The sequence below is a fragment of the Lissotriton helveticus genome, chromosome 2_2 (assembly GCF_964261635.1).
Source record: "Lissotriton helveticus chromosome 2_2, aLisHel1.1, whole genome shotgun sequence".
In the NCBI taxonomy this organism is placed as follows: domain Eukaryota; kingdom Metazoa; phylum Chordata; class Amphibia; order Caudata; family Salamandridae; genus Lissotriton; species Lissotriton helveticus.
Genome location: NC_136060.1, coordinates 474,083,502 through 474,107,542, shown reverse-complemented (window position 1 = coordinate 474,107,542; position 24,041 = coordinate 474,083,502). Strand labels below are relative to the sequence as shown.

General features: G+C 46.3%; 1 protein-coding gene across 1 annotated transcript in view; it reads left to right on the top strand.

The window, feature by feature from the left end:
- LOC144821548 (GDNF family receptor alpha-4-like) overlaps positions 1-24,041 on the top strand; it is a 739,131-nt gene that overhangs the window by 684,521 nt on the left and 30,569 nt on the right. The window contains exons 6-7 of the mRNA XM_078678723.1: positions 8,231-8,365; positions 11,295-11,437. Coding sequence (XP_078534849.1) covers positions 8,231-8,365; positions 11,295-11,437 — 278 coding nt within the window. The remainder of the gene's footprint in view (positions 1-8,230; positions 8,366-11,294; positions 11,438-24,041) is intronic.

The window sequence follows — 24,041 nt, the reverse complement described above, 5'->3', positions numbered from 1 at the left end:
AGAGCTCTTATATAAGGAGATTGCTGCCATAATTCTCCTCTGCAATATATGACACCAAAGGGACAAGTGGATTGTCTTACAGGACACATAGAAATTTTATTAAATTCCACACCCCTGAGCGCCGGCAGCCTGACCTGGATTACACTCGTAATCCAGCTGTTGGGAGGACTGCAGCTTTGGCGGTCCTCCAGCAGACGGCACAGTGGCAGCGCCACTGGAGGACGGCCAAACTCGTAAGAAGGCCCTTAGAGCATTTCTAATGGGCAACAGGTCTGTATCCTTAAGTGTGGATAACACAGTATTCAAACACATGACCCTGTGCACTGACACCTTTTTCAATAAACAAGTTTCTTTACTACCCCCTACATTTTCTACACGGTCTCACAAGGTTCTTGTGAGTTCGTAATTGTTTGTTTTAAATCACACTCTCCTTCATTACAGTAGTTACAACTTTGACTTCCTTCTGCTAGGACTTTAGGAAAAAGTGACCACTCCAGTCCCAGCTGTCCTCAGTATGGCAGCAGTATATAGTAAGGAGTGATGAGAGACTGGACTCTTCAAACACACCTCCCCACATGATAACCACTCTGCATAGTAGGGTAAAATAGGGACTGGCCATTTCCACTGATATCTCTCCCCAGGACAAAATGGATGTGTAATACGGTGTGGGTAAAGACTTGCCTTGACACTAAGGGACATTTTTACAAGTCCCTTTCCCCACTGGTATGTCACTTTTTTGTGACGGACCGGCGGAGCAATTTGGTGCTCCATATTTACAAGGACACGTAAAACCACCCTGCGTGGCTATTTGTGTCTTTGTAAATATGTCCCCTTTTCACGCCGCACTTGGCGTGAAAGGGCCGTTCCATGGGTGTTGCTGTGGGTGTTCCCACGCAACACCCATGGATTCTGTTGCTTTCCCAGATTTACAAGGTTTCTTAAACCTGGGAATGTGTTAAAATCCTGCGCCTCCCCAGGCGCAACAAGGAGAAATACTTTTATTTCTTATCGTTTTTTTCTCTTTCTATGTGTGCTGCATTTGGTAGCACGCATAGAAAGAGGAAAGCCCTTCATGTGATTGTTTTTGTGCAGGAAGGTGTCCCCTCCTGCATAAAAACAATCATCCTGCAACTCGGGCACCCTTGCACCATGGTACAAGGGTACCTGTGTTGGCGAATGGCAGACAATTGTGCACCAGGGCAGGGGAGAGGTCAGGGATTAATCATATTGTTGTAAATATGACGCATTCCATTGCTCTGAAAGTAACGCAGCATGGTGCAGCCTAATGGCTTGTTGCACCGCGCTGCATTACTTTCTCGTAAATAAGGCACATAGAATCCTCCCTTGGATGAAGGGTGTGTGTTGGACTTGGCCTTTCCCCCAAAAGTTTTCGCTTTTTGCCCCCCCTAATTTGAAATGTCTCCCCCATGGTAATAAACCTGTATAGGCCATGTGTGGTGTAAGACACCTTGTTAATATGTAATGCCATGCAATGGTGTGAGCACTTGTCAATTTCACCCATTGTAAACATGTACCCTGGTGAAATGCTGCATTTATGTTTTGCATTTAAAATGGCTGCCAAGGCTATGCATTGTGCCACCTTACTGCAGGAGGTTAGCAGTCTAGTTGTTAGGTACCCAGCCACCCCTGCATTTGGAGGGAAAGCCTGTCACCCAGGGTGCTCTACTCTTCCCCCTGAGCCAGTTAGAACTAGTTTGCCTGTCTGAGGTGGGTTAGCGGTCTAGTTGTCTGGTACCCAGCAATCCCAGCATTTGGAGGGACCTTCTAGAAGCTTCCAGGCTTTTCTGGTATAGGGAGAGTAGTAGAGATGTGATGTGCAGAGACAGAGCTGGGACATGAATGTGAGGGGACCTGCTGCAGGGGATACCGCCACTTGGGCCTGTGTGCTGGACCCTGCACCCATCCAGAACCCCGCTACTGTCCCCATGGCTAGTGGAGCCCCACTGCAGGAGGTCAGGCTGCTGTGTAGGAGGAGGGCACGCTGCAGTGGAGATGGTGAAAGCCTACCACCCAGCTTTGATGATGCCCCCACTACCTGCTGACCTGGCCCAGTAGTGCCTGAAGAAGGAGGGCCCTCCTAGGTCCCTGAAGCTGCTGGGACCTTGCGCCACGCAAGCGCTTCACCAAGAAGCGCCTGGAAGGGAAGGAGCACCTTGGACCCCCCAAGAGGTGAGAAAAGTTACCCTGGGGCTTGCTGCTGGGACTGTCCGCCCCCCTTTCGCTGTGTGCCTGGAAGCGCTGTGCCTAGAAGAAGCGCTGTGTGCCTGCAAAGCGCTAACCTTGCCCAGGACTGTTGCAGCCTGCTGTGCCCTTGAAAGCGCGGGCCTGCAGGAGACTGCTTGCGTCCCCAGAGCGCTGTGACCAAGACTGCCCTGCTGATTGCCTGCTAAGAGCTATAATCTGGGAGCGCTGTACTCTAAGCGCTGTATCCGGAGGACTGAGCCCCCAAAGCGCTGTGCCACCTGGAAGCGCTGTGGGGCCCCGGAAACTGTTATTGGGAAGCGCTGTGCTGAGAAGAAGCGCTGCATGCTTGCTAGCGCTGCGCAGCTGGAAGAGGCTGCCTATGTGCCCTACGTGGTGTCAAGTTAAGCGCTGTGGCTTTTAAGCGCTGTGCCCGAATCGCGCTGTCTGGAGGAAACGGAGGGGGGGCCTCGAGGCACATTGTCGGTGCCTGCCCCCTCCGCCTGAAAGTACCGGAAAACGCTTGCTGCATTAGCGCCGGGGAGAGCCTGGAGCCAGAAGGACATCACAAGGAGCCCGGTGAGTGGGGGCTCAGCTGCGTAGTGGTTGGGGCTGGAGTCGGAGCACAGGGTCGTTGCTCGCCCCCTCCCCTTCTTTTGGGAAATCTGGATTGGGCCCTGTTGGCCCCCACTGCCTTAAGGAAGAGCAGGGCCCCCTGGGAGACATTGTACTTGAGCTTGTTGGCCCTAATTGTACACCAGAGCCCCCGGACTCGGCGAGGGCTCCCAGTGAGAAGTACCTGCAGGACTGCCAGGCCTCTGAGCTGGGCCAAGACATTAGTTAACCCCTGCCTGGGGGTCCGGTTGAACGCCAGCCAGTGTAGGCCCTGGTGCTTGGGTCAGTGTGGCGTAAGGAAGTGCTTTTGCTGAATACTGGGTTAAAGGTGCCTTAATGAAATGCCCCGTTCTCTTGCCTAATGGGTTAATGTTTAGGCAGATGGTTTCGCGCCCAGTGTGCTTAGGTCCTAGTGTTAATGCCCCTGTTAATGGTGGGCATCCCCATGCGTTATGCTGCTGAGGAGACGCCCATAGGTCAGGCCGACTGCCCCTTCGCTAAGGGTTGTCCTAATGGTCGCAGTGGTGACATGCACCAGGTTACTGCGCCCCCTGTCCATGATTGGGCAGTCCTGTTGCTAATGTTTTTCGTTCCCATGATTTAATGCCTAACGTCACACCATAATGTGGATACATAATGTTTATCGCCATGCGGAGGGTGGGCTGTTGTATACACCCTGATGTTTTATACTAATGGTGTTGCCAACATGCTGGCCTGACGTGTTATTCCAGGCCCATTGTTAGGCTCCATGCTAATGAGGAAGCCTTGATGTTTTATTACAGGTGTCCCGCCCCGGGATTGAGACCAATGCCTAGTGTTGATGCCCTCATGCTTTCATGTAGGTCCCGGGCCGAGTAGTTATCCAGTACCGGTTGATTCCTAATATGCTGTTGAGGCCCTGTGTTCAATGAGTTTGTGCATAAAGTTGGATACCCACAGATTTGGGCATTACAAGTTCTGCCTAGTGTTTTGGTCCCACAGGTGGATGGTGGAGTAAACCTTAATGTGCCTTTTATGACAGGTGTTCCTGCTTGATGTCAATGCTGGGTGATCCCTATTCTTTTTGCAGGAGAGAAGTGTGGCTCAGGGGTTAGAGGCGGCAGACCCGGAATCTGAGATCGGTCCTGGACCAGGGTTCAATTCCCCACCCCGGCGGGTCTTGGGCTAAAAAAAATTCCACGGACTCGATAATTCTCGTCCCGGTGCCTCCTCGACTCACGGGTTCACACTCTGCGACTCTGGGCAATAGATTGCTTAATCTCCACAACGGCCCCTCGCGGCGGGATGCCTGACTTTCACCCTGTGGACACCCTGTCGGGGCTTCTCACAGGGGAATACCAGGACGGGTTCCCTAGGCAAGCGCCAGGATGCCCTTTGTGGTGACAGGTTGCGCTATATAAGTATACCTACATTTACACATTTACATTTACAGAAGCCAATGCCAGCTATTTTGGGGTTCTTACCCCTAGTGTTTGATTTCCTGTTTAATGAGCTCCCGCGCCTAGTGTTTTCTTCCCTCATCTGGATGTCGCTGATGTTACATGCCAAGTGCTAACCTTTTTATATTTCAGCTGGACAATTTGGACTTATCTACCGTTTCAGCCTTGTTCCCAATTCCCTTATAAATAATCCCCCGGGCATACACTGCCCGGGCGCACGCTAGCGCCTTGTTGTGATTACGGCCTATGTTATGTTTACCCTTGCAGGTTGGAGTCAATAGAGAACTTAATAATTTTCCAACTCAAGCTGGTGTCGTGCCTCTTTTGCGGTGTGCCTGGTGTGTCGGCTGAGGGTACTGCGTGAGTGCTTCACATGTCCTCCGAAGTTTGGCCTGCCCGCTTGGTTCCGTGCTACCCCCCTGGAGATTTGGTAACCCCATTTCTTACAGTGTGAATACTAGGATGTAGGAAGAAACTGGCCTCTACACTGATACCTCGCTCAGATTACAGGTGTGCGTAGTAGGGTGTGGGGAGATACTGGCCTGTGTTAGAGGTTGAAAAGCATTTGTCGCTGTATGTGTTCAAGGTGGGTATATATTTCTATATGTATGGAATGTTTATTGGAAAGAATAAGTTTGCCAAAATAGTGCAAGCACCATTACACGCCAAAGCTAAAAATATTGCAAGCACAATTACATGTGAAACCTAAAACCATACATACATTCGCATTATTTTGTTACATTTATAATGCATTCAGTATTGTCATATAAAAGACACAATCAATGCCACACCTGTTGGCTTTGTCGAAGTTTGTTTCTTTTGCCTTTAGAACTCCTTGGCTGTGTTTTCTTGCTCTCATCTCATGTGATGATTTCCCCCACACATCACCATCACCCCTCCATGCTTTGTGTTGCTAGCTTGTACTTTGTGTCCATAGTTAAGCATTTTTGACATTTTTTATTTATTTAATACCTCCCATCTTCTCCATTGCACGCCTCGCCTTGTAAAACCATGGGGCTTAGTCATAGGAGCCCTGCGTCCCTTTCGCATCTTGTAAGGTGGTAAATGGTTGATGCAGTGCTCTCATTTCGATTCATGAAGCCACGCGTGTTTTTGAGTGGCCTCATAATTCATGAGTAAGGCGGTGTTGCGCGGATCGCTGCGTCACCTCACTCTGCACCCAGGAGGCGTACCTATGGCATTGTGGGGGGTTTTCCCACACAATACACAAGGAATTTGATGCTGCCCCAGATCTACAGTGATGTAAACCTGGGGACTTACCAAATCTGTACGCCTCCTGAGGTGAGGCGTAACGAGGAGAAATATGTTTATTTCTCCTCATTTCTCCTCTTTCTTTGTGTGCAGCTTTCTGCACACAGTAAGAGGAAAACGCCTCTTAGGATTTTTTTTTGCTGGAAAGTGCCCCTTCATTCACAAATAAAAATCCTGCATGCATTAGAGACACCCTTGCACCAGGGTGCAAAGGTGCCTATGTTGGCACTAGGCTGCCGAAACAGCGCCAGCGGAGGGAATAAGCCAGGAATGCACCTTATTGCTTAATTACAGTGCATTCCTGCCCTTTGACGTTGGCAATGGGCAGCGAGCTAGGTGCCTTGCTGCGCTCTCTACGCCAAAGTCCCATAAAAATAAAAATAACGTTTTTTTAGGGATGACGCCTGCAAAAAAAGCCCACTCCTTTTATGTGCCTCTCCAAGATTGGCATCCCCATCTTGGAACAGTAAATCAAAAACAAAGAAAATGGTGGTTCCATCATAACATATGTGTGCACATGCATGCTGAAGAATGCTCATGCATATGTAATAACACTAAGCCACCAGAGCAGAACCATGCATACATGCGCATGTCTGATGATACATCATGGTGCACACATCATCTAGCTTTTTTTACGATGCTGTTTAGAATCAGCAATAAACACTTTTTTTTCCTTTTTACTTTTGCTAGGCAGCATCAGCAAACAACATTGGCAATGCCAGAAGGTCTGCATTGACAAAATCAAAAGTTGATACCTATTGGCTTTGCAAATGTTTGTTAGGACCGGTTTGACAGTGCAGCTCTCAAACAGACCTGTTCCTTACAGTAGATTTAGCCTTTTTTTGGATCAGGCTCTTTAACTCATTGAGCTGAGACTTTGTCATCCATATCTGGGGTCAGCCCAGATTCATATTTCTCTGCCTGTTAGGGTCATAGGGTGTATCTTTGCGTCTCCAATGATGTGCTTGCACAGATCTGCTTAAATGTCTGTTTCTACAGCCTCTCTCCCAGCCCTCCCTTGTGTCTTGCTCTTTGTTTCTGCCACACCCCACTCTTTCTTGTTCCACCCTTTCTTCCTACCCTCTATGCTCTATGTGCTTTTCATTACCCCACCCCTCTCCTTACTCCTGCCAGGCCTCACTCTTTCCTCTTTATGCTCCTCGTTCCCTCCTTCCACCGCCCTCTTGTTCCTTCCACCCTCTTGTTCCTTCTTCCCCTCTGTTTTCCTTTTTTTCTGCTGCACACCACCCCTCTTTTTCCCTCACCCTGCCTCTCCTGGCTGTTTCCTGTAAGTACCATAGGGGCCAGGCATTTCATTTCTTTTTCTTCTGCCTCATAAAAATAAAAGGCTTTCTATACTGAGGGCTCCCTTACTTTCTACGTGGTCCTCTTTTTGTTTGTCTGTCAAAAGAAGGTTAAGTGGCACGAGAGCCACCGACCTATCCAAGCCTGGCTCCAAAATCTTAATGCTCTAAACTGCTCCTTTGTCCTATCGGATTCAGTAAAATCTCTAGCCATTACCCTGGATAAGAACCTGTCAATGAAAGACCACATCAAGAACTCTGCAAAAGGTGCACTGTACTATCTAAAGCACCTCAAGAAAATTAAACCTTTCATTCCCCAGGATGATCTTAAGACAACTGTACAATCCCTAGTCCTTTCTAAACTAGACTACGGGAACGCCATCCTAACAGGTGCACCAAAAGCTCACCTTGCCCCACTAAGGTCAGTCCTTAATATGGCAGCTCGACTCATAACTGGTGGAAAAAGATTTGAACACATTACACCTACCCTCAAGTCTCTCAACTGGCTCCCCATGGAAGGCAGATGTATTTACAAACTGGCCTGCATCACTCACAAGGCCCTTCACACCCAATCCCCCAATTACCTGAACAACAAACTGGTTAAAGCAGGAAAATCGAGAACTCTGAGAAGCGCCAACTCACTTCTTCTCATCCCCCCGAAACTGAAAAGAAAAGCGACCCAGTGCCGATCCTTCTCTGGTAATGTTCCCAGGATATGGAACACACTCCCTACGGACCTCAGATGCAACCCCTCATCCCCTTGCTTCAAAGAGGACCTGAAACTACTGCTCCTCAACGAATACTTCCCTGACCAAGTCAACCAACCTAGACATCGATAGACTAATGGTCTCCCCTCTCACTCTGACTTTTTCTAGGAGGGCGGGTCATCTGACTGTTTCAACCACCTACGGTCTTCACTCCCCCCATGTATATTTAAGTGTGATGTATTTGCTTATATATTTTTTGATTCCTCATGTTCTACAATGTAATGCAACTTCTTATTTTCTTGTGTATGTAAAGCGCTCTGATGCCCCGGGTCTAGCTAGCGCTATATAAAACTTTATAAATAAAAATAAATAAAATTAAAGTTCCTTCTTTCTTTCGATGGCATAGAAACTAAAGAATGATTATAATGGAGGCCCTCTTGCCATGTGGCCTGTATTTAACAATAGAAACAAAAGCAGGATTTAATCAAAGGCAAGAGAGATTTCAATGTAGTACCATTTTTTTTGTCTGGCTTCTCTGTGCATACGATGCTTGATTTAATACATTAAACTGACCTGTTGGGTTTGCCAATGCCTCTTGTTTTTGTCATGTAGATCTTCATTCTTATCCTGCTTTATCCAGATATTTTGAGTGTATCACCATTAATGCAGTGTGCATCTAATTACTCTGCAGGAAGCCCCATCACTCCTAACTATGTGGACAACTCGACCTCGCACGTGGCACCTTGGTGCACGTGCAATGCAAGCGGAAACCGACAGGACGAATGTGAGACCTTTCTGCACCTCTTCACAAACAACGTCTGTCTCCGTAAGTACAAGAAAGCAATTCTTTACAACTGTGTCCACTGTTTGCCTTTGCAGCAGTAGAGCAGTAAGGTGGGAACAGAGAAACACTGCAAATACAAGTTTTTACAGAACATTGGGCCATATTATCAAGAAAGAGCGATACATTATCGCCGCTTTTATCGGCAGGAAATGAGCTTCATAATATGTCCTTGTGAATTCCCATTGAAGCCCAGCTTAACACCAGAACCTGGGCTGCTCTGGGAATTCACAAGGCCATATTATCAAGCCCAATATCGCTGATTTAGCGGCAGTTTCTTCAAAGTCACTGGTGTCATTTTAGCCAAGTCATATAGATGGCCGACGTGGCAAGACCTTTGACTGTCACTGACTTCACAGGAAGTTGCTTCACTCACCCTTGGACCCATATTGCCATTATTTTACATTTCTTAAATAGAAGTTACAAACTTCTAAAGGAAGGCAGCAGAACTGTAGCACTAAAGCCTTGGTAATAGACACAAAGGACAAAGACAAGGACAGCCAAAGCCCAAAGACATTTAACAGATCAGTGGTCAAATTTGTTCAATCACTGGGTCTGCAAAACAGGGAGGGCCTGATTCACTGAACTAACTTAAGACAAAATCCTAAACTTACTACTTTTGCTATTCACAGAAGGCATTTAGTAGTAGTAAAGTTAGGATTTTGTCTTAAGTCTGTCTGAAGTCTGTCTTAAGTCTGTCCTAGGTTTGTCTTAAGTTTGTCTTAAGTCTGTCGTAAGTCTCTCTTAAGTTTGTCTTAAGTCTGTCTTAAGTCTATCCTACTACTTTTGGTATTCACAGAAGGCATTTATTAGTAGTAAAGTTAGGATATTGTCTTAAGTTTGACTTAAGACAGACTTAAGACATTCTTAAGACAAACTTCAGACAAATTTAGGACAGACTTAAGACCGACATTTTTGTGCTGTTAACCACCACTGGAGACTGAAGCCTCATCTTTTACATCAGACATTGCATTGTATTGCAGCATTTGTATAGCGCTTACTACCCCTATGTGGCGTACTGAAGCACTTGTCTACATGAGTAGCATGCTACACCGTGTAGGGTGTGTGGATGGAAGGATGTTGTCTTTGTTTTGATCCTGTGTGGTAAGTCCATATCGCGCTTGATGAACATCAAGGTGCGGTCATCGTCTTATGGGTCGCAGAGAAAAGCAGCGTGTCAGATGTTGAAGTGTAAGAGACAGACAGATTTATGGTTTTCAGTATGCTGGCAGTTATGTACAGCTCTACAGACCCCTTTATAGTATTTCATATGATATAGTCCGCTTAGCTGGCTACTGCACTGGGTTGTCCAATCTGAGATTTTGTGAATAGTTGTGGTCCTGAGCTGGCTTAGTTGGAGGGGGAGAGGAGTGCAGAGATCATTTGGGATGGGCATTATTATAAACCCATATCTGAGTGTCTTCGTGAGATGTAAAGAAGTAGTCATATTCTATAGACATTAGGGACTTGCAGTGGTGGACTATTTTAAAGTCCTCCAAATTGTCCAGCAATGAATGACCGATTTCTTCAGTTATTTGGGGATGTCTGATTTTTTGGCTGGACAATATTGGTGATGGACAATCCTCATTGCAGATATATCTTATATGAATATAAGTGGTATAAATTATACTTTGTTGCTGACCGCTGCATATTATGGTTTTAGTATTATTATGGGCCATAACTAATATATATGCAAGTACATAACTATATATCTACCACGCAGCCTTTACCACGCAATACCTTTACCACGTATTTCTTTATCAGGCGTATACCTCTACCATGCATGCCTTTACAACGCAAGGAAAGTTAGATTGAGACTACACTAAACCAAATCTCTGTAAATGTAGCCAGTTTGTTCTGTTGTCAAAATATGATTAAAATTTCCCTCTATGAAATGCCAAGCTGGGCCCACAGTTCTCATAGTACCAGCTCTGATCAAGACGGGAATTCCAGACTCTCTGTACCAAGAGCTGAAAAGACTCTTTTCTCTGAAACCAGAATACTTACAGGACTAAACTTGACCATTAGAACTACTGGAGAAACCAGTTTCTGGAGTTGCTCACATGCACAGGGCAGTTCTTGGCCTCCTATTGCCTCTCAGTCAGCTTGCTGTGAAACCCCACATGCCAAGAAACTTGATTGGTCTATCAACCAATCCGATCCTACTGCAGAAAATAGAAACCTTCTCAGGGGTCTCACTGATACTTGGTCCTTTTAAACCAACAAAGAAGAAATTGGCACAGAAGCTGAAATATAAAAAGAATGCATTTATTCACCTCAGATGCGGGAGAGTACGTCACACAGAAGCCTTAGCAACTGAATGAGGCAGTCCAAGGAGTACAGAAAACTGGGGCCTTATATATGCTTAGGGTTACATAGTCAGCATAAGACCAAGGGGCAGTCCTGGCACATGTAAGCATGCAAAATGACTAATATGGGCATACAAGATCTGCTTGCTCAACAAAGTGGGAGGAGCTAACAGTTGCTAATTCTGGTGAACACATCCTGACATTTACAGACTAGGGACAGCTGCAAGGACAGCTCAACTGAGCATGTGCGAAGGTGGAAGATGCTAAATATAGTTTATTTCTAGGCAGATTACAAGAGCAGTCAACACTGAGGGAGGACAGAGCACATGGCGAGCACGTGGCAGCACATGGCAAACAAGATGGCTGCCAGAAACAGAAATACAAAATGGCTTTCAGCTCATGCTAACAAATCCCTCCAATCTTTAACACTACCATAAGAACCTATCTGCTCAAGACCTGCCTCACCTTGTACAGGATGAGAGTGAAACTTTGGTTTACACTTATGAAGTTATGAATTATGAATGTCGTTGAAGCGTATGCTGCTGCTACCATGTAAATACAATAACAAAATTATTCATTCGGTTTGTTTCTGTTTTGTTTGGTAGAGAGAGCGGTACTAGCCTTCGGCAATGGGACGTATTTGGATTTAGCGACAAATCCGTCAATAATCTCCACGACTTCAAAAGGAAAACATGAACGAAATTCAAATCGAGACGCAACAACAGTCCGAGGCTACATCTTTGATCAGGTAACTTGGACGAAAGCCTGGAATCAGCCGTCCTTGGGGTAATTTAATTGGTAGCCAAAAAGAAGGCATGTATAAAAACATTTTTTTTGCGATGCTTGGGGGGAGAGACTCTGACAGTTCATCCAGGTCATCCATGGCCCGTTTACTACTTGAAATTGTTCTAGTTAGGATGGCGTTCCCATGGGAAATACCTGTATGTGTTGCTAAGAACTTTGGCACCGTTTGACTAATCTTCACAAAACTTTCCAAAAAAGTGCTCTGTTTTGCTGGGAGCCTTCTTGGGAAGTTGTAGGGTGATCAGTCAAGCTGAGGACGAGAAAAAGAAGGGGTTCCAAAATGCAAAATCACCACTCATTTTCCATAGACTTTTTGGGAACGCAATACGGCAAAAACTGCTGAACAGACTTAGGCAGAGTTTGACAGGAGGCTAGATCTTGGTCCAGAAAGTGTGCATCTTGTGATTTGGTGTAAATCTGCCCACTAGTTGTTCAGAAATGTAAATATTTATATAGCTGGACAGTTGGGTTCCAGGGACTCTTGCGAAAGTCCAGCATGCATAACATTAAAAAAAGAGCATTTTGATTGGCCTAGGGGACCTTTTGTCCTCTTGTGCCATTTCATGCCTGCGGGAGTGAAGGTCCAATTGGCTGGCCGCAACATGAAAGGAAATGTTGTGGCAGCCATTGCAGGACTACGGGTACTTAGTCCCCTGCTCTGAAAATGTATATAAAAAACAACATAGGGTAGGGATACCCTGCCCCACTAGCCCTTTGGAGGACTCCCAGAGAATATATATTTATTTGCCAAGAGTCTGTGGACTCTTGCTGGCTTGTGTCAAAAGAAAATGGCAGCTGCTATTGATTATTTAAAATGACCACAGGGGTGGACCAGGGTCCTGGGGTCACAATGTATTTAATTATTTGGGGACTCCCTCCTTGAGCCAACTTTGGCCCCGGGGACGCCATCCTCAGGGCCTGCCGAGTTAATCAAAGGGGAGGGGGCGAGTGTCGCTCCTCCACAAGCCATGAAATGCCCTGGGGACCCCATCCCCTGGGGCTGACTCACTTCTTGTGTCCCAGGGAGCCTACCCATGGGACGCTGTTTCCCTGCCCGCAAGAGCGCAGACTGGGAAAACTTGTCTGCTCCCGCCACGTAGACATTTGTGGGCAGGGAAAGAGGGATTGCTCCCATCTGACAGGAGCATGGAAATATACGTGTTCCCACTGGGCGGAAGTAAGGCTGTCTCCTGGTCCACCTACAACGGGTGCATGTGGGCAGTGAGAGTCAGGGCAACCAACAGAGTTGCAGGGGCCCTGGGACACTCCCCGTGGTCCCATGGCCTCCACATTAGGCCCCAGGGATGAGGTCCCCGGCCCTTTACTACAGAATTGAATACACCCCTGGGGGATAGGGAACGAGGGGCCTGCAAAGGCTTGGTATGTGAGCTGCTCAACCCTTCCCCTTAAAAAAAGGATATGGCCCCGGGAGATGGGTTTCCCGGTGCCTGTAAAGCTTTAGGCAGTAAGGCAGCACGCTCCCCTCCCCAATAATTAATAATTGCTTATACTTACCAGCACTCAGGATGGGTGCTAGCAGCGGGGCCAGTGGGGCCTCGGGGGCTGTGAGGCTTCTCCTTTGACCCCCAACACAAAATAACAATTTGGGTGTCCCAGGTGGGCATCAGGACCCCTCAAATAAAAAGACAAAAAATGAATAACAAATGAGCGTCTGGAGCCGTTCAGTTATCATTCACTGATCCTTGCAAGGAGCAGCCCATAATGCCCTGCAAGGGCTTTTAAAACATATTTTTTTCAATTTGGTGGTGCTCCTAGAAGGGGTAGGAGCACCACCAAGCATTTTGTTAATATTTTGGGGAGTTTGCAGGGAGTGCAGCAGCCCCGCAGCAACGTAAAAAAAACAGTAAGTGTCCTTGGTAATTAAATTCATGACCCTAGGAGAATTTACCATATGTTTTTTTTTTTTTTTTACTTTCCTAGCTGTAGCTCTATGCTCTTCAGCTGGAGTGTGGCGCCACCTTGTGGTTGGTTCTATGACTGCCTTGTGTAGCTTGAAAAACATTAAAAAAAATTACTCAAAGGCATTTCAATGATTTTCTTTTAATAGAGATTCATTTAATTCATTCATGACAATCACTTGTATTAAACATTGAACTGTTTGTGAATAAATTAAGTATATATATCATCATAATTATTGATCATTTTCTGACAAAGACAGTACATGTAATTAATATATGATGATATTCTGACCCCTTCACATAGCCAATAGGCTCACTTTTTTATATTTTGATGCCCTGACCCTTTGACAAAGTGAGTAGCTCTGCCTTACTTAAAATAAAACCCCTTATACTCAGCTATATTTACCTATGTGCGCACACGGACGTTTGAGTTTGATGCCTTGCGCCTAAAACCCCCATACTGCACGTGGCTTGTGCGCCGTGAGGGGGTTGGGCACCAGTGGGCATTGGGCACAGGACATTGCCTGCGGCCAACTGCACTCCGCACATGACTGGAGGCCTTGTGCAGCAAAAGGTTGGCTGTCCACTAGGGTCACGGTTAACCCCACACTGTGCACGACTTTCAGTTGTTCACAGCATGGGGTTGGTTGGCCATGAAAAGTTTGTCGCAGGGCCTGGCCGCATGCAAGGCCCTGCGGCAAACCCTACGCAGTGCATGGCCAAAGGTTGTGCGCAGCATGGGGTTGGCATTATGGATGGTAATAAAATATTACTTTACTTGCGTGTCATAACTGCTTGAATGTACACAATGTGTGCGGTGCGTGCCCTTATGCCTAGTTCCACACCACTATATTGCCCCTGGTAATAGTATTTTTTGCATTTTACTGTTGCTCTCAGAAGGTTTAGTATCTTTTGTCCTTGGAAGATATTAGCATTGTGTGTTCATTGGTAGACAACCCGAAAGGAGCAACATGCCTCAGGTGTTGTCGATATTTGTGGTATAAAATAGGTGCAGTTCTCAAATTTAGACAGAATATTAGGTGATGACATGCTTGCCATCGTCATGACTTTCTTGTTCTTGCATGAGACACAAAGTCAGGACAAAAAAAGTTGATTCTTGGTGAAACGCCCAACTTACTGGAGTCATCCAATCCCACCGTTAGGGCATAACCTAGGCGCATGCTTTGACTCACAAATGATTATAAGGTCTTAACTCCTTCCACGCTCATGACGTGCTCAGCTCGTCATGAGGCACGGTGCTCGTGTGCTCTTGACGAGCTGAGCTCGCCCTGAGCCGTGGAACGCTCACACGCGGGGATAATTCCCCTGCTGTGCTGAGCGTTCCACACAAACGGGTGTGGCCGTGACGAGCTCAGCTCGTCATGAGCATGGGGGCGCTGTGCGTGCCCCCCAGCACAGCGGGGGAATTACCCCCGCTGCGAAGGGGCTAAGACGTCTCTGAAAAGTAGATTTGGAATAGCTGAAGGTGCTTTCTAATTCTTTTTTCATATAGGCTCCTAGATTGACTGGTCACCAATTCTGTGTTAACTCGTTTAGACTGCAGAAGTGATCTGGATGCAGTTACCAACTTGATTAGCCAAGGGACTCTAGCTAGCAGTTGAATGCAAGAACTTTATCTGATTAAGCGTATTAATCTTCGATTATGCATATCACTCCATCATCTATAATCAGAAAAAATTCTTTTGAATTCAAGGTTTGCAATCTGAACCGCAATTAAATTTGACTGAACATGCTTCATCCATACATGGTAGTGAGGAGAAACAGGCACACACATGGGTGGAATTTGCGTAGTCGTGCTACGCAAAGCTCTGCGAAACAGTAAAAAATCTCAGCGAGCATGCAGAGTTCCGCGAACACGCGGAATTGCTTGTTCCGCCCGTTCGTGATGCTTTTTTTGCTGTTTGTGAACGCTGTTTGCGTGCTCGTGGGGAAATATCTCACGAACACGCATTTTGAAAGCGCAAACAAGCAAAAAAAATCCGCAAAGCCGCGGATCACGGGATTTTTGGCAATTCCGCGTTCTCTGCGGAACGCGAAATTACCCAAATTCCACAAGCGGTTAGGAATTTACCGCCCAGGCCTAGAAAATACCATTGTTGGACCTATCTCTGAATTCTAGAGAGATATGGAATGTTCCCACCTAAGGATGGAATAGAATCCAAAAGCATTGTTTTCCTACCTAGGGCTTTAATTAGGCAGCCTAATGAGCATCAATTAAACTAATTGGAGTCAAGTCTGAGTTTAAAATGAATCATAGCCCTCCAGGGAGATTAAGATATTCGCATGGCTAATCTAATGAAATTACTTTACTAGACAGAGACTTAGACTTTGTTGCATGAACAGAGACACATCCCCGCCGTGTATTGGATGCAACACTGAGGAAGCAGATTTCCTCCACACAGTATGGAACTGTAAAAGTATCCAAAGTTTTTGGTTGCTGGTGGAGCAGGTATTCTGGGAAATTATGGGCCACAGAAAGCCGTCAATAGCCAACTAGCAGCCTTCCTTGAATCCAACAACTCCCTGGATCCCTCACAGAACGGCTTTCGAGCCAAACACAGCACCGAAACCGCCCTCATTGCGGCGACCGACGACATCCGAGCACTCCTGGACAACGGTGAAACAGTGGCCCTCATTCTACTCGACCTCTCCGCCGCCTTCGACACTGTCTGTCACAACACCCTCATACAACGCCTCAACAACATTGGCATACAAGGAAAAGCCTTGGACTGGATCATCTCATTCCTAGCCGGGAGAACACAGAGAGTCCGACTCCCCCCATTCTACTCCGAGCCCACCGAAGTCATCTGCGGCGTACCTCAAGGCTCCTCACTCAGTCCCACCCTCTTCAACGTCTACATGAGTCCCCTCGCCTCCATCGCACGTCAACACAACCTCAACATCATCTCCTACGCCGACGACACCCAGCTAATCCTTTCCCTCACCAAAGACCCCAACACCGCCAAAAACAACCTTCACGAAGGTATGAAAGAAGTAGCCGAATGGATGAAACAGAGCCGCTTAAAACTCAACTCAGACAAGACGGAGGTGCTCATCCTAGGATCCTCCCCCTCAGCTTGGGACGACTCCTGGTGGCCTTCCACATTGGGATCTGCGCCCACACCCACAGGCCATGCACGTAACCTTGGCTTCATTCTAGACTCCTCCCTCTCAATGTCCAGACAAGTCAACGCCGTATCGTCCTCCTGCTTCAACGTCCTTCGCATTCTCAAAAAGATCTTCCGCTGGATCCCCCTCGAAACAAGAAAGACTGTCACCCATGCACTGGTCACGAGTCGACTGGACTATGGCAACACACTCTACGCCGGAATTACAACAAAATTGCAGAAAAAACTCCAGCGCATCCAAAACGCATCAGCGAGACTCATATTAGACATCCCGCGCCAAGAGCACATCACCGGTCACTTGAAAAACCTCCACTGGCTTCCCGTCAACAAAAGAATTACTTTCCGCCTTCTTACCCACGCACACAAGGCCCTTTATAATCTAGGACCCGAATGCCTCAACACCTGACTGTCCTTCTACTATCCCACCCGCCAACTAAGATCATCCAATCAAGCCCTCGCCGCAGTCCCGCGCATCCGAAAAACCACCATGGGTGGCAGATCCTTCTCCTTCCTGGCTGCCAAGACCTGGAACTCACTCCCCACCCACCTCCGCCTTACTCAGAATCACATCTCCTTCAGAAAAGAACTGAAAACATGGCTATTCGATAAAAAGTAAACCCCTCCCTCCAGCGCCTTGAGACCCTCTGGGTGAGTAGTGCGCTTTATAAATACATGAACTTGAACTCTATGGCCTTACTAAATAAATAGACTAGACGATATTGGAACTAGTAGATGTGAAAAAAGCATGTCTTAGGCTTGGATTTGTAATGGCCAAGAGAGACATTACGGACTGCACGCATGTACACCTGTAGTCGATTGGTACTATCAATCTAGGGAGTGATAGAGAACTCTCTGTCGCCCTCTGAGAAATTACGGGATTAGAGGTGATTGGTGAGACCGAATGGCACTTTTGGAATGTTGACCTCACAGGCATTTAGGCACGCGGTAAAGGATTCGGCTATGAAAACATGCAATGGCTGGTAGAAATGGCAATCTCTAGGAAGAGGTAGCCAATAACTTTGTTTCATTGTGTTGTTGATGTAATCCAAATAGTGTTTTTGGATTATATAAGCGGTGAAGCAGATGCAGCGGAGTTTTGGTAGCATTCTAGTGTTGTTGGGGTAGCTGGTGAGAACGCCTGGGTTCCGATGGTATAACTTTAATTCTCTCACCCATGAAGTCTTCATCATTGCTGACAGTATCATCACAGTCTCATCACTAAAGGGGTTCTCCACTAGGTTAACATGCTTAGTCCAGAAGAGCTCAATGCCCCCTTTGTCCCCAGGGATCTTCCTCTCAAATATAAATTCATGCTAAATCCTTAAGTAGCCATGAACCTAAGGAATCTTTTCACCTCTGACATCGCTCCATCAATGGCACCAGATTTACTATGATTTCGCATTGCGGTAGCGTTAATTTGGCAACGCAGCCCGACCCATAATCATTTTTGGCGTTTACTAAGCCAATCAAAGCTACTTTGCATGGTTTAGTAAACACACAGGGGCAGATTGACATGCCCCTTGCGCCACCGGTGCATCACGTTGCATGACGCACCGGTGGTGCAGCCTGCTGAGTGACATTTACAAGCACAGGTAAAGTCACCCTGCGTGACTTAACCTGTGCTTGTAAATATCGCGCCTGTTCACGCAACACTTCGCGTATTAGGTGCGTGACATACGTGTTGCTGTGGGTGTTCCCACGCAACACCCAATCGTAAATCTGGAAATGTATCAGAATGCTACGCCACCCTAGGGGTGGCGTTATGAGGTGCAAAGAGGAGAAATCGTAAAGTTCGGATTTTTGCCGTGTACATAGACTGCTGCATTGCAACTGCCACTTTTTTTGGTTGCAGATTTCTATAGCGCAAACTCGACCCGCAGGTATTGGAGCGCTTTACATGAGCATCAGTTACATTACACAAGGAGGACACATTACCTGTAGGCACCGGGAGATTAAGTGATTTGCTCAGAATCACAGGATGCTGAGCCGACGCTGAGACTCAAACCTGGGGGCATATTACCAACGTTAAGCGATATTTATCGCTAACGATGCTTAGCAACAAATTTTTTAACGCTAAGCATCGTCAGAAATTATCGCAGATAAACCTTGCTATTATCAAGGTTTATCGTAAATGCGATAAAAAACGGCCGCAATGCATGAATATCGCTGAAAAGTCAGCGATATTCATGCATTACCGAGCTAATGCTCTTAGCCATGTTATCCACCTCCCATTGGATAACATGGCTAAGAACTGCTCAGGGCAGGTGTTAGTTTTTGGAGATATTCGCGCTTAGCGCGAATATCTCCAAAAGTTGGTAATAGGAGATAGCGATGTTAGCGACTGTTTCAAGTCGCTAACATCTTGGCACGCCCACTTTGCATGTCATTAGTGATAAATATCACTGACATGCAAAGTGGGGCCCAAGATGGTCGCTATCTCCTACTAGCTGTCGCTAACTGGTGTTAGCGACAGCTAGGTAATAGGGAGATAATTTTATCTCCGCTTTCTTGGCTTTTAAAGCCAAAAAAGCGGATATAAACCCCCTTGATAATATGCCCCTAGATTCCCCAGCTCCAAAGTTGGCAGCCCTGGCCGGGAGCCTGTTATTGCCTCGCTTAGAAATGTCGTAGCCACAAAGAACAGACCAGCAGTGTGGAATAACAAGGAAGTCCCACTGTGTTAAAATGCTCAGTGAAGTTAGATATGATTTTCCAAAGGAAACAAACATCCAGAAACCGCCAGTTTAAGAAGTCCAGGCGGGGATGTCAGTTGTGTTGGCACACAGCGTTGATAATACACGTGACTGCAAATCAAACTGACGTGCTTGGTAAAGAAACCTTAACTTGGTGCTTCCCCTGGTGCAATTGTTAACTAAACAACTGTGCTTACTAAAAGTAGTAATGTTTAATTTAGTTTGCGGTTAGCATGCAATCTAATGCAAGAAAAACTGAACAAAAATAGGCGGTTTAGCAGAGAGAAAGTTGTGCAGGTTTAAAGGTCACTCTTTTGAGCGAAAATATTGAAATGAAACTAACATGACCTTCGAAAATATCCAGATATCTTAATTGATAGTCTGGCGTTTTGACAAAAAGCATGCCATGCCTGTTAAAACAAGCAGTGCATAAACACGCACTTTGTACGTATAGTCCTTGCTTACGAGAAGCACGGCTGTCAGTAAAAGAGACTGACAGCTTTGCTTCCATAAGCAAGGGCTATATGTACAAAGTGCTTGTTTACGCACAGCTTGCAGGTTTTCAAACGCATAAATAAAAGGCATTGTCATTTACAATGCCAATAGCTCAAACTCTAGCAAATGCGAGACCTATTGCATTGCAAATGCTTGTTTAGAGGCTGTATGTAATAGTTCCTGTCTGTGCTGCGACTGTAATACTGCCAAAAGGATTTGTTTGTCTTCAGAGGGCGGAAGTGCCCGCCTTGTGTAATCAAGTGAATGTTTGCACTTACACACACTGCCCTCTTTGCACTGGATTGCGTCATGACCCCGACTTTTCAGTATGAGGGGTAGGTTTCCTCAGAGATTCCTACACTCCCCTTACACCTTTTGTGATGTGGTGATGGGTGTTTACAACATGTTGCTGTACACAGCCTCAAGGTTGCTGTACACTAACCGCCTGGACAAGGGGAATTCTGAATGTTTATAGTATACTAGCAACCACATAGGGATTAGTTACCATCTGGTGTACTTTGTGGACATTGGATCTGTGATCCAGCACCCAGTGTTTTCCTGGTTGGTGTGAGCATGTGAATGATGGGAAACTGGTGACAGGGTTAGTGCTAGAATAAATAGTGCCGTGGCCTGGAATATAGGGCATGCCATTCTTGCATTCACGATACTACCATAGAGGGGGCTGGTGCTGGCGCAGAGGGAGCGTCACAAATTATGTGGTAAAGGTAGTGACTGAGCAAAAACGAGAGGACAATTAAAGGGAATTAGAGCAATACATCTGATTCACTGGGAGGGAGTGGAGAGGAGAGCAGGCATAAGTCTGAGCTACTCAGCAGAGACAAAGATATCAAAGTTGAAGTCAGACTGTATGTTTAAGAAAGCAACATCATTTACCTACCGGAAATTGGTCAACAACCTGCCAGATCCCACTGGACCCCTTAGGGAAAAATGGGCTCAAGACGTGGGCGACCTTGACGAGACTGAATGGCAGGAGGCACTGGCTTCCCCACGGGTGGTGGATATACCATTGCGACTCAGACTGGTGCAACTAAAAATCTTACACCGATTTTACTATACTAGACACACCTTGCACAAGATAGGGAAAACACCACACCCGTATTGTCTACGTCATTGTGGGGACGAAGGTACCTTTTTCCATACCATATGGCAATGCTCCAAAATCATGGAATTCTGGGTAAAAGTGTTGAGGACGTTTTCACAGACGGAGGAAGTCTCACTGGTACCGGAGCCCAGACGATGTTTGTTAAATGTCTGGGAGCCCAATGGCCTCACTCACCAGGCACAGGACTGGGTCACGTTAGGGATTATGGTAGCTAAACGTAATATTGCACAAAAATGGGGCTCGGCGGAGCTACTGACACTGGCCTCATGGTGCAGGGATATGGACGCGGCCATGATTGCTGAGAGAACGGTATTCACCAATCGGGGGTGTCCCCGGAAGTGGAGTAAAGTCTGGGGGGCATGGAACAAAGTTAGGGGGGACATATGTGAACCACCAAGCGACCATGATGATGAGGGTTTGGAGGAGGAATAGCACGGAAGGGAACATTGATATTGCGATGGAAATGGGCTACGGAGGGAAGGCGAACTCTACTAATGAATTGCCTGTAACAACCATGTCCGACTGTATATTGAAGGTTGATAGTGTGCCTTTGAGAATTCTTTAACTGCTGTACTGTGATTTCATTGTTAATAAATCAATAAACATAATTTAAAAAATAAAATAAAAATTGAAGTCAGGGGTGGAGTGAAAACCAGTTAAGAGTATTATAGCACGGTGGCCATATGGTATTGGGGGCCCTAGGGCACAATTGCAATAAAATCCCCCGCTAAACAAAAACCAGCTAACTTTCCATTATCACCAGTGGCAATTTGTAGGGAAGATATATATTCAAACAAGATTGGGAATTTAGTATTGGGCACATTAGTAAAATTGTTATTATAAAAATTATATATATATATATATAACGTGAAAGAGGTTAAGGAACGATTCAAGATCATGGACAACAGAGAGCAGAAGATGAGTCTCTTTCAAAGCAGAAAATATCTGACCTCTAGGACAAATACAAGCGTTCTCAAAGTTACATAAAGGAAGTACTATGTTTTGTTGATTCTCGTGTAACAAACCCGGAAACAGTGCCCATGAATGTACCACAAACACAGATGTTATCTGTACCTGATGTCCACATCTTGCGTGATCTCTGAAGAAAGGGGTAGGGAGTTCTCGACAGTGGTCACCTAACTTCGCAGAGATTCCCTTCCTTTCCTCTGGTAAAGATGAGACTGCATTCTGCAGCACATATAGAAAGAGGAATATGCCTCGCAGTACTGTTTTTGTGCAGGAAGGTGTCCCCTCCTGCACAAAACCAATCCTGTGTTGGCGCTAGGTTGCCAAAATGGCCCCAGCCCAGTGGAAAAGGCCGCAATGTGCTGTTTTGGCTTAAATATGCTGCATTCCTGCTCTTTCCCTGTCACATAGAACAGCACAGCAAGGTGATTGTCTGCGCTGCAACGAGTGATGAGGGCCTCATTTATGAAAAGTGATGCATCGCTGCGAGGAAACAGCCACGCGTCACTTATCATTGCGCCCTCCTTGCGACATGCTGGATGCGTCACATTTACAGTATGACGTATCATGTTGCAAGGAGTTACAGATACGTCAGTATTTCTGACGTATCTGTAGGTGCAAAAATGACGCATTGCTGGAGTGTGTCACAAAAGTGACGCAACTCCATAAATGGATTATTTCGAATGTGCAAGTCCCATTTCAAATGTGCCTGTGTCAGTCTTACGCCTGCTATGAGGCAGGCGTAAGATATTGACGCATTTGCATTCTAGAAGTGATGCAGTGAAATCTCATAGATTTTGCTGCGTCACTTCTAAGAGGCTTAGTTGCGTCAGAACGCCCACCTTGCATACATTGTACCTGGTGCAGGCATAATGTGGTGCAGGGGTTTACAAAGTGACACACCTACCCAGATGCGTCACTTTGTGAATATGACGCAACATTGCGCATTTTTACCCTGCTGGTGCATCACAAAAAAGTGAGGCACAAGGGGGGCAAAAGTGACGCAAGGGCCCATGAATAAGCCCCAGGGTCCTCCCAGAGTGGGGTGCTCCACCGGGTGGTAGGTGGCGGGAACCAGAGAGCGAGGGAGGAGAGCTGAAGGTGCAGTGGATGCTGCAGAAGTACTTCCTCAAAGGAACTCTGGCAAGACCAAGGCGTATTTAGATGCTGCCAACACGAGGCAAATCACCAACAGGGTCATACTGCGAGGTGCTTATTAAAGAATAAAAAGCTTATCCTGAACTGCAAGCACTGATTTATGGAGTAAGCTGATCCGTGAAAGTGAAAGTACCTTTTCCTTCCATTTACTTGATGGATGTCCTGTGATCTGCAGGACATAAGAAAACAATCAATTAATGCTGCTTTGGCCACAGCCTACCAGGCTGTTTATCTAGCAGAGTTTTGCTGCCACTGCAGGTCTGATCTCTCTGAAGGTTGAATACCTCCACCTGCTTACGTCTCTACAAGCCTGCACATGCGCCTTACAAGTCTACTTCAAATGTTCATATAGACACGTTGACGCCATGGTCCCAAAATGTGTCTTGTAGGTGAGACAAAAGTGTATTGACTACCAGACCCCGGCCATGCCACGTCACATGACTCGAAAGGGAAGCTGGGTTCTGACCTTTGAACCATAGGCGGTTTCAGTCAGTCAGCACGGAATAGTGTGGGATACGTTGTGTTCGCAATGAGCACATAAGGGCATATTTACAAGCCCCTTGCACCACTTTTGCGTCACTTTTCCCAAGTTAAAAATGGCGCAAAAGTGGCGCAAGGGGCTTGTAAATATGCCCCTTAGTAGCTTATTCTTTTCTGCCTACCTCTTAATGGAAAATGTTCAGTAATTCACAGAGAATTAAAAAGAAAATACACTGGGGAACTGCAACAGTTAATCAAGAGTAGGTACAGAGGGGCATATTACCAACGATTAACGATATTTATCGCTAACGAGGCTTAGCAACGAATTTTTTATCGCTGAGCATCGCCGGAAATTATCGCAGAGATAACTTGCTATTAGCAAGGTTTATCTCAGAAGTGATAAAAATCCTCGCGCTAACTGCCAAATGAGAGATTATCGCTGGAAAACCAACGATAATCTCTCGAAGTTTGGGGTTAGCTTGATAATAGGGGCTCACAAACTTAGCCATGATATCCACCTTCCATAGGATATAATGGCTAAGTCAAGAAAATACCAGGTGTAAAA